At 42.0% G+C, this 12,331-nt stretch overlaps 1 protein-coding gene across 5 annotated transcripts in view; it reads left to right on the top strand.

Moving 5' to 3' along the window:
- Positions 1-12,331, top strand: part of LOC137414408 (uncharacterized) — a 383,519-nt gene that overhangs the window by 163,834 nt on the left and 207,354 nt on the right. For 4 of the 5 annotated variants that reach the window (XM_068099932.2, XM_068099930.2, XM_068099931.2 and 1 more), the window contains exon 1: positions 10,771-11,231. The exons of the other annotated variant lie outside the window; for it this stretch is intronic. In XM_068099932.2, the coding sequence (XP_067956033.2) occupies positions 10,910-11,231 (322 nt within the window). In that variant the 5' untranslated portion in view covers positions 10,771-10,909. Of the gene's footprint in view, positions 1-10,770; positions 11,232-12,331 lie in introns of those variants that run through there. 5 annotated transcript variants of the gene reach the window in all.

The raw sequence follows: 12,331 nt of genomic DNA, 5'->3' as shown, positions 1-12,331 counted from the left end.
AGAACATGAGATGTGATGGTTCATGTAGAAATAGGGTATAACATGAGATGCGATGGTTCATGTAGAAATAGGGTAGAACATGAGATGCGATGGTTCGTGTAGAAATAGGGTAGAACATGAGATGTGATGGTTCATGTAGAAATAGGGTAGAACATGAGATGTGATGGTTCATGTAGAAATAGGGTATAACAGGAGATGCGATGGTTCGTGTAGAAATAGGGTAGAACATGAGATGCGATGGTTCGTGTAGAAATAGGGTAGAACATGAGATGCGATGGTTCATGTAGAAATAGGGTATAACAGGAGATGCGATGGTTCGTGTAGAAATAGGGTAGAACATGAGATGCGATGGTTCATGTAGAAATAGGGTATAACAGGAGATGCGATGGTTCGTGTAGAAATAGGGTAGAACATGAGATGCGATGGTTCATGTAGAAATAGGGTAGAACATGAGATGCGATGGTTCATGTAGAAATAGGGTATAACAGGAGATGCGATGGTTCGTGTAGAAATAGGGTAGAACATGAGATGCGATAGTTCGTGTAGAAATAGGGTAGAACATGAGATGCGATAGTTCGTGTAGAAATAGGGTAGAACATGAGATGCGATAGTTCGTGTAGAAATAGGGTAGAACATGAGATGCGATAGTTCGTGTAGAAATAGGGTAGAACATGAGATGCGATAGTTCGTGTAGAAATAGGGTAGAACATGAGATGCGATGGTTCATGTAGAAATAGGGTATAACAGGAGATGCGATGGTTCGTGTAGAAATAGGGTAGAACATGAGATGCGATGGTTCATGTAGAAATAGGGTAGAACATGAGATGCGATGGTTCATGTAGAAATAGGGTATAACAGGAGATGCGATGGTTCGTGTAGAAATAGGGTAGAACATGAGATGCGATGGTTCGTGTAGAAATAGGGTAGAACATGAGATGTGATTCGACCATTCCGAAACCTTTTCACTTACAAAATGAAAATGCAACAACCTCATTGTTACGACAACCTCATTGTTACAAAAACTTCATTGTTTCAACAACCTCATTGTTACACAACCTCATTGTTACAACAACCTCATTGTTACAACAACCTAATTTTTTTCAGCATTGTGTAACCTTAGGGTTCCAAGATCTGCTTACACCATTATGTCGTGTTATACAATGCTTGCAACATTATGGAGTGTAAACCAAATCTTACAACATTATTGAGTGTTATTCAATGCTTACAACATTATGGAGTATAATCCAATGCTTACGACCTGATAGGGTGTAATCCAATGCTTAGAACATGATGGAGTGTAATCCAATGCTTACAACCTGATGGAGTGTAATCCAATGCTTACAACCTGATGGAGTGTAATCCAATGCTTACAACCTGATGGAGTGTAATCCAATGCCTACATTATGAAGCATGTGTTATTCAATGCTTAGAACATTATGGAGTGTAATCCAATGCTTACAACATTATTGAGTGTTATCCAATGCTTGCAACTTTATGGAGGGTTATCCTATGCTTACAACATTATGGAGTGTAATCCAATGGTTACACCATTATTTACCTCCACCACCTATAAATGGACGGAGGTTGTGCATTCATGTTTGTCTGTTTATCTGTCTTTGAGCGGGATATCTAAAAAAGTTATGGACGGATTCGGCCGAAACTTGGTGGACATGCTGGGTGTGTGACAAGAACGAATCGATTCGAATTTGTTGAATATCCGAACCGGCTACTAGAAACTTAATTTTTGAAGTGATTCTTCACCATTAGGAGATAGGGCCAAAAACGATATGCAGTTGAGGAGGGATTATGACAAAACTTGGTGCATGAGTCGGTTCGGCGACAAGAACAAGCTGATTCCATTTTGGTTCAGGTGCAGATCAAGATCTGGCCTATCAGTGGGATACAAAATATAAACTGTTTTCGTTAATACGAGTGATTATATCATTGACTATGTCAAAAATTCAAATCTTGCACTTTTTTAAGAGCAAAATTGGAAAGTAGTTCACGAAGAAGAAAGAGGTGCACTTACAGCATTGTGTATTGTCAGGTTCTAGATTTATGTTGTGAGTGTGTGAGTGTATTGCATAAAACACCTTTCTGGATTTTAAAATAAATGTTCAAATGACTCTTTTTATCTGCAATTAAAATGATAGTTCATTCAACATTAATGGCCAGTCAAGCTATAAGCTAGCAATGGGGATCCCTCTGACATTTCCAGTCATTTATCATACAATTGCTGTGTCGAGTGGCCTTGTCCTTTTGGCTAATATGACACATGCATGTTGTGTAGTTGCACAATGGTATTTTGTAGCGAGGGTGATTTCACCATCGCACTCGTACCATGCTCTCCAACTACAAAGCTGCATCTATGCACGTATTATACAGATAAGGGTACGATCTCACCTTGATATCAACCTATGAGTCACATCCAACACACGTATCGTAGAGATCGAGGTAGAATCTCACCTTAATTTCAAACTCCTAGCCACATACATCACACGTATCATAGAGGTCGAGGAATAATCTCACCTTAATTTCAAGCTCCTCGCCACATACAGCACACCTATCATGGAGGTCGAGGTATTATCTCACCTTCATTTCAAGCTCCCAGCCACATACATCACATGTATCATGGAGATCGAGGTATAATCTCACCTTGATCTCAAGCTCCTAGCCACATACATCACATGTATCATGGAGATAGAGGTATAATCTCACCTTGATATCAAGCTCCTAGCCACATACATCACATGTATCATGGAGATCGAGGTATAATCTCACCTTAATTTCAAGCTCCTCGCCACATACAGCACACCTATCATGGAGGTCGAGGTATAATCTCACCTTAATTTCAAGCTGTTCGCCACATACAGCACAACTATCATGGAGGTCGAGGTATTATCTCACCTTGATCTCAAGCTCTTAGCCACATACATCATACGTATCATGGAGATGAGGTATAATCTCACCTTAATTTCAAGCTCCTAGCCACATATATCATACGTATCATGGAGGTCGAGGTATAATCTCACCTTATTTTCAAGCTCCTAGCCACATACATCGTACGTATCGTAGAGATCGAGGTATAATCTCACCTTGATCTCAAGCTCCTAACCACATACATCATACGTATCATGGATATCGAGGTATAATCTCACCTTGATCTCAAGCTCCTAGCCACATACATCATACGTATAATGGAGATCGAGGTATAATCTCACCTTAATTTCAAGCTCCGAGCCACATATATCATACGTATCATGGAGGTCGAGGTATAATCTCACCTTATTTTCAAGCTCCTAGCCACATACATCGTACGTATCGAGGAGATCGAGGTATAATCTCACCTTAATTTCAAGCTCCCAGCCACATACATCATACGTATCATGGAGATCAAGGTATAATCTCACCTTAATTTCAAGCTCCAGCCACATCCATCACACGTATCATGGAGGTCGAGGTATAATCTCACCTTAATTTCAAGCTCCCAGCCACATACATCATACGTATCATGGAGATCGAGGTATAATCTCACCTTGATCTCAAGCTCCTAGCCACATACATCATACGTGTCATGGAGATCGAGGTATAATCTCACCTTAATTTCAAGCTCCCAGCCACATGCATCACACGTATCATGGAGGTCGAGGTATAATCTCACCTTAATTTCAAGCTCCCAGCCACATGCATCACACGTATCATGGAGGTCGAGGTATAATCTCACCTTAATTTCAAGCTCCCAGCCACGTACATCATACGTATCATGGAGATCGAGGTATAATCTCACCTTAATTTCAAGCTCCGAGCCACATACATCATACGTATCATGGAGATCGAGGTATAATCTCACCTTGATCTCAAGCTCCTAGCCACATACATCACACGTATCATGAAGATCGAGGTATAATCTCACCTTAATTTCAAGCTCCTCGCCACATACATCATACATATCATGGAGGTCAGGGTATAATCTCACCTTGATCTCAAGCTCCTAGCCACATACAGCACACCTATCATGGAGGTCGAGGTATAATCTCACCTTAATTTCAAGCTGTTCGCCACATACAGCACACCTATCATGGAGGTCGAGGTATTATCTCACCTTGATCTCAAGCTCCTAGCCACAAACATCATACGTATCATGGAGGTCGAGGTATAATCTCACCTTATTTTCAGGCTCCTATCCACATACATCGTACGTATCGTAGAGATCGAGGTATAATCTCACCTTGATCTCAAGCTCTGAGCCACATACATCATACGTATCATGGATATCGAGGTATAATCTCACATTGATCTCAAGCTCCTAGCCACATACATCATACGTATCATGGAGATCGAGGTAAAATCTCACCTTAATTTCAAGCTCCTAGCCACATATATCATACGTATCATGGAGGTCGAGGTATAATCTCACCTTATTTTCAAGCTCCTAGCCATATACATCGTACGTATCGTAGAGATCGAGGTATAATCTCACCTTAATTTCAAGCTCCCAGCCACATACATCATACGTATCATGGAGATCAAGGTATAATCTCACCTTAATTTCAAGCTCCCAGCCACAAACGTCACACGTATCATGGAGGTCGAGGTATAATCTCACCTTAATTTCAAGCTCCCAGCCACATACATCATACGTATCATGGAGATCGAGGTATTATCTCACCTTAATTTCAAGCTCCTAGCCACATACAGCACACCTATCAGGGAGATCGAGGTATAATCTCAACTTAATTTCAAGCTCCTAGCCACATACATCATACGTATCATGGAGATCGAGGTATAATCTCACCTTGATCTCAAGCTCCGAGCCACATACATCATACGTATCATGGAGATCGAGGTATAATCTCACCTTAATTTCAAGCTCCCAGCCACATACATCATACGTATCATGGAGATCAAGGTATAATCTCACCTTAATTTCAAGCTCCCAGGCACATGCATCACACGTATCATGGCGGTCGAGGTATAATCTCACCTTAATTTCAAGCTCCCAGCCGCATACATCATACGTATCATGGAGATCGAGGTATAATCTCACCTTGATCTCAAGCTCCTAGCCACATACATCATACGTATCATGGAGATCGAGGTATAATCTCACCTTAATTTCAAGCTCCTAGCCACATACATCACATGTATCATGGAGATCGAGGTATAATCTCACCTTGATTTCAAGCTCCGAGCCACATACATCATACGTATCATGGAGATCGAGGTATAATCTCGCCTTGATCTTAAGCTCCTCGCCACATACATCACATGTATAATGGAGATCGAGGTATAATCTCACCTTGATCTCAAGCTCCGAGCTACATACATCACACGTATCATGGAGATCGAGGTATAATCTCACCTTAATTTCAAGCTCCTCGCCACATACAACACACCTATCATGGAGGTCGAGGTATAATCTCACCTTAATTTCAAGCTGTTCGCCACATACAGCACACCTATCATGGAGGTCGAGGTATTATCTCACCTTGATCTCAAGCTCTTAGCCACATACATCATACGTATCATGGAGATGAGGTATAATCTCACCTTAATTTCAAGCTCCTAGCCACATATATCATACGTATCATGGAGGTCGAGGTATAATCTCACCTTATTTTCAAGCTCCTAGCCACATACATCGTACGTATCGTAGAGATCGAGGTATAATCTCACCTTGATCTCAAGCTCCTAACCACATACATCATACGTATCATGGATATCGAGGTATAATCTCACCTTGATCTCAAGCTCCTAGCCACATACATCATACGTATAATGGAGATCGAGGTATAATCTCACCTTAATTTCAAGCTCCGAGCCACATATATCATACGTATCATGGAGGTCGAGGTATAATCTCACCTTATTTTCAAGCTCCTAGCCACATATATCATACGTATCGAGGAGATCGAGGTATAATCTCACCTTAATTTCAAGCTCCCAGCCACATACATCATACGTATCATGGAGATCAAGGTATAATCTCACCTTAATTTCAAGCTCCAGCCACATCCATCACACGTATCATGGAGGTCGAGGTATAATCTCACCTTAATTTCAAGCTCCCAGCCACATACATCATACGTATCATGGAGATCGAGGTATAATCTCACCTTGATCTCAAGCTCCTAGCCACATACATCATACGTGTCATGGAGATCGAGGTATAATCTCACCTTAATTTCAAGTTCCCAGCCACATGCATCACACGTATCATGGAGGTCGAGGTATAATCTCACCTTAATTTCAAGCTCCCAGCCACATGCATCACACGTATCATGGAGGTCGAGGTATAATCTCACCTTAATTTCAAGCTCCCAGCCACGTACATCATACGTATCATGGAGATCGAGGTATAATCTCACCTTAATTTCAAGCTCCTCGCCACATACATCATACATATCATGGAGGTCAGGGTATAATCTCACCTTGATCTCAAGCTCCTCGCCACATACAGCACACCTATCATGGAGGTCGAGGTATAATCTCACCTTAATTTCAAGCTGTTCGCCACATACAGCACACCTATCATGGAGGTCGAGGTATTATCTCACCTTGATCTCAAGCTCTTAGCCACATACATCATACGTATCATGGAGATGAGGTATAATCTCACCTTAATTTCAAGCTCCTAGCCACATATATCATACGTATCATGGAGGTCGAGGTATAATCTCACCTTATTTTCAGGCTCCTAGCCACATACATCGTACGTATCGTAGAGATCGAGGTATAATCTCACCTTGATCTCAAGCTCTGAGCCACATACATCATACGTATCATGGATATCGAGGTATAATCTCACCTTAATTTCAAGCTCCCAGCCACATGCATCACACGTATCATGGAGGTCGAGGTATAATCTCACCTTAATTTCAAGCTCCCAGCCACGTACATCATACGTATCATGGAGATCGAGGTATAATCTCACCTTAATTTCAAGCTCCGAGCCACATACATCATACGTATCATGGAGATCGAGGTATAATCTCACCTTGATCTCAAGCTCCTAGCCACATACATCACACGTATCATGAAGATGGAGGTATAATCTCACCTTAATTTCAAGCTCCTCGCCACATACATCATACATATCATGGAGGTCAGGGTATAATCTCACCTTGATCTCAAGCTCCTAGCCACATACAGCACACCTATCATGGAGGTCGAGGTATAATCTCACCTTAATTTCAAGCTGTTCGCCACATACAGCACACCTATCATGGAGGTCGAGGTATTATCTCACCTTGATCTCAAGCTCTTAGCCACATACATCATACGTATCATGGAGATTAGGTATAATCTCACCTTAATTTCAAGCTCCTAGCCACATATATCGTACGTATCGTAGAGATCGAGGTATAATCTCACCTTGATCTCAAGCTCTGAGCCACATACATCATACGTATCATGGATATCGAGGTAAAATCTCACCTTAATTTCAAGCTCCTAGCCACATATATCATACGTATCATGGAGGTCGAGGTATAATCTCACCTTATTTTCAAGCTCCTAGCCATATACATCGTACGTATCGTAGAGATCGAGGTATAATCTCACCTTAATTTCAAGCTCCCAGCCACATACATCATACGTATCATGGAGATCAAGGTATAATCTCACCTTAATTTCAAGCTCCCAGCCACAAACATCACACGTATCATGGAGGTCGAGGTATAATCTCACCTTAATTTCAAGCTCCCAGCCACATACATCATACGTATCATGGAGATCGAGGTATTATCTCACCTTAATTTCAAGCTCCTAGCCACATACAGCACACCTATCAGGGAGATCGAGGTATAATCTCAACTTAATTTCAAGCTCCTAGCCACATACATCATACGTATCATGGAGATCGAGGTATAATCTCACCTTGATCTCAAGCTCCGAGCCACATACATCATACGTATCATGGAGATCGAGGTATAATCTCACCTTAATTTCAAGCTCCCAGCCACATACATCATACGTATCATGGAGATCAAGGTATAATCTCACCTTAATTTCAAGCTCCCAGCCACATGCATCACACGTATCATGGAGGTCGAGGTATAATCTCACCTTAATTTCAAGCTCCCAGCCGCATACATCATACGTATCATGGAGATCGAGGTATAATCTCACCTTGATCTCAAGCTCCTAGCCACATACATCATACGTATCATGGAGATCGAGGTATAATCTCACCTTAATTTCAAGCTCCTAGCCACATACATCACATGTATCATGGAGATCGAGGTATAATCTCACCTTGATTTCAAGCTCCGAGCCACATACATCATACGTATCATGGAGATCGAGGTATAATCTCGCCTTGATCTTAAGCTCCTCGCCACATACATCACATGTATAATGGAGATCGAGGTATAATCTCACCTTGATCTCAAGCTCCGAGCTACATACATCACACGTATCATGGAGATCGAGGTATAATCTCACCTTAATTTCAAGCTCCTCGCCACATACAGCACACCTATCATGGAGGTCGAGGTATAATCTCACCTTAATTTCAAGCTGTTCGCCACATACAGCACACCTATCATGGAGGTCGAGGTATTATCTCACCTTGATCTCAAGCTCTTAGCCACATACATCATACGTATCATGGAGATGAGGTATAATCTCACCTTAATTTCAAGCTCCTAGCCACATATATCATACGTATCATGGAGGTCGAGGTATAATCTCACCTTATTTTCAAGCTCCTAGCCACATACATCGTACGTATCGTAGAGATCGAGGTATAATCTCACCTTGATCTCAAGCTCCTCACCACATACATCATACGTATCATGGATATCGAGGTATAATCTCACCTTGATCTCAAGCTCCGAGCCACATACATCATACGTATAATGGAGATCGAGGTATAATCTCACCTTAATTTCAAGCTCCGAGCCACATATATCATACGTATCATGGAGGTCGAGGTATAATCTCACCTTATTTTCAAGCTCCTAGCCACATACATCGTACGTATCGAGGAGATCGAGGTATAATCTCACCTTAATTTCAAGCTCCCAGCCACATACATCATACGTATCATGGAGATCAAGGTATAATCTCACGTTAATTTCAAGCTCCAGCCACATCCATCACACGTATCATGGAGGTCGAGGTATAATCTCACCTTAATTTCAAGCTCCCAGCCACATACATCATACGTATCATGGAGATCAAGGTATAATCTCACCTTAATTTCAAGCTCCTAGCCACATACATCATATGTATCATGGAGATCAAGGTATAATCTCACCTTGATCTCAAGCTCCTAGCCACATACATCATACGTATCATGGAGATCGAGGTATAATCTCACCTTGATCTCAAGCTCCTCGCCACATACATCATACGTATCATGGAGATCGAGGTATAATCTCACCTTAATTTCAAGCTCTTAGCCACATACATCATACGTATCATGGAGATCAAGGTATAATCTCACCTTAATTTCAAGCTCCTAGCCACATACATCATACGTATCATGAAGATCAAGGTATAATCTCACCTTAATTTCAAGCTCCTAGCCACATACATCATACGTATCATGGAGATCAAGGTATAATCTCACCTTAATTTCAAGCTCCTAACCACATACATCATACGTATCATGGAGATCAAGGTATAATCTCACCTTAATTTCAAGCTCCCAGCCACATACATCACACGTATCATGGAGGTCGAGGTATAATCTCACCTTAATTTCAAGCTCCCAGCCACATTCATCATATGTATCATGGAGATCAAGGTAAAATCTCACCTTAATTTCAAGCTCCCAGCCACATACATCACACGTATCATGGAGGTCAAGGTATAATCTCACCTTAATTTCAAGCTCCCAGCCACATACATCATACGTATCATGGAGATCGAGGTATAATCTCACCTTGATCTCAAGCTCCCAGCCACATACATCATACGTATCATGGAGATCGAGGTATAATCTCACCTTAATTTCAAGGTCCCAGCCACATACATCACATATATCATGGAAGTCGAGGTATAATCTCACCTTGATCTCAAGCTCCTCGGCACATACATCATACGTATCATGGAGATCAAAGTATAATCTCACCTTAATTTCAAGCTCCTCGCCACATACATCATACGTATCATGGAGATCAAGGTATAATCTCACCTTAATTTCAAGCTCCTCGCCACATACATCACACGTATCATGGAGATCGAGGTATAATCTCACCTTGATCTCAAGCTCCTCGTCACATACATCATACGTATCATGGAGATGGAGGTGTAATCTCACCTTAATTTCAAGCTTCTAGCCACATACAGCACACCTATCATGGAGGTCGAGGTATAATCTCACCTTGATCTTTACTTAAAAGCCACGTGCATCACATGTAGCCCCTTAACAGATTCCGAGCAAGCCCCCACTATCTACACGTGCTGTTTGTGTCCAAGTTTCTCTCCGACAGAGTTCTCCATATATGCACAATACTAGTAAGAGCTCACACAAGCTCGTCGGTCTATGACCCACGTTGGCACTGGCCTTGGTTTGGGCGTGCCATGGGGGCGTGCGCAACAAGGACGCGTGGGGCTGCTCTATAAATGCCGGTGTACTCCAGCGGCCAAACCTTGCTCCCGCGCTTTCTCTCGCACTTGGCTTTGCCCCCATTCTGCTTGTCTTGTTTTTAACATTCGCTTCGCTTCTCCCTGGAGCTACTCGACTGGACACCTTAGATTCATAAACGTTCATCTATTCAGGTTATTTCCCGCCTCCTTCCCCGTTTTTCCCGCCTCCACTCTTCACTTTTGCATCATTTTCATCTCCTGATGGGTGCATGCGGAAGAGCGCCTCAAACCATCCGATTGTAGTCTTGTGCGTCCATGAGTAAATTGGGATCTGCAGTAAGAACAGATCCTATATAGTCCTTGGACAACCATGCAGTACTTCCTCTCCGCTCTTCTTTTAAGTGTGCTTTCTGGAGCATATGGTTTTTGGTTCTGGGATGAAAAAACGACGACCATAGCTCCGACTGCAGCCACAAAGACCACTGAGCATGTTTACCTGTCTACCGAACCTGAGACAGAAATGACCACCAGAATCCTCGACAATAACGCGTTATCTACCTCCACATACCTTCCTGTGATTGGTCATGCCAGTACTCAGAGTCTTCCATCTACTGCAGCTCCACCATCCAGCCAAGAGCCAACTGTGACTTCTCAGGAGACACCTTTCATCCCGACTGTCTCAAATGTGACAGGTAATCGACAGAGAATGACAAAATCAACATTTAATATCTCAGAGCTTGAAACGGTGTTGAAGATGATTTAATATGTTGTCTTTTGATGTTTTAACAAATTGTTCAATTGCAGCTAGAAGGTTGCAAGGCCAAAGGCATTTTCCAGGATATGAAAGAATCACAGTGCAGAGTGTAAAATGAGTTGTTGTTTTTTTATTGTAGAGTTGAGAAAATGTTTTGGAGCACATTGGATGGATTAACCTCCTCGCACAATTAGGCACATAGGGATGCCAATGCGGTTTCGTTGGCAAGCGGGCACAATCAGGGACAGGTCGTCACTGCGACGCAGGATATTCGAGCGGTTGGACCATATTTCCGGATAAATATAGTTTCTGAATGGATGGATGATTTGCATTGGGTTGTGGAGAATGTATCATTTTATAAGACATTGGAACAATTTGAATATTCTGTGTCTTACTATAATTCACCAAATGTCTGTCTGTCCGTTCCCAGGTACCGCAAAAACGGCTGAACCGATCGCAACGAAATTTTGGGTGGGTAATCCTGGGACCCCCTGGAGTAAAATAGGCTATATTGGTTTTCAAATTTTTCCAATTTTCCATTTTTCCAGTTTTTCCAAACACGATGGAATAATATTTACCGAAATGAACAGTGATGTGGCTTTTATTGAAATTCTACAAATACTGCTTAGATTTTGATGATTTGCGTGTGATATGATTTAACGGATGTTTATATGAATCGTTTAAAATAAAAAAAGCCTTCAATTTCTGATATTTTGCCTTTTCATTTGGGCCTCCCAATTGAAGCCCCGTCCGTAGGGCGGGTACCGTTGCTAGTATTTAGAACTCATTGTACAGATTGCACACTATAAACTGGGAGTTCTGTCTGCCAGCATGGGTTGGTGGATGTTAAAGACCCCATGGTCGCAAAGAGTAGGCGAGTATCGCCCGCACCATGGGCAAGTTCCAAATTCCTGCCCTAACTAGGTGAACGGCAGGCCTGGCCAACCGGTTCGTGAATGACCTAGGCCAAGCTTCTCCTGGCCGACCCCACAATGTGGGATAATAGTGGCCGTTAATGAGCAACAAAAATGTATTGAT

This window comes from Myxine glutinosa, chromosome 7, assembly GCF_964187855.1.
Source record: "Myxine glutinosa chromosome 7, kmMyxGlut1.1, whole genome shotgun sequence".
NCBI classification, from domain to species: domain Eukaryota; kingdom Metazoa; phylum Chordata; class Myxini; order Myxiniformes; family Myxinidae; genus Myxine; species Myxine glutinosa.
This window is presented reverse-complemented; position numbering and strand designations above follow the sequence as displayed.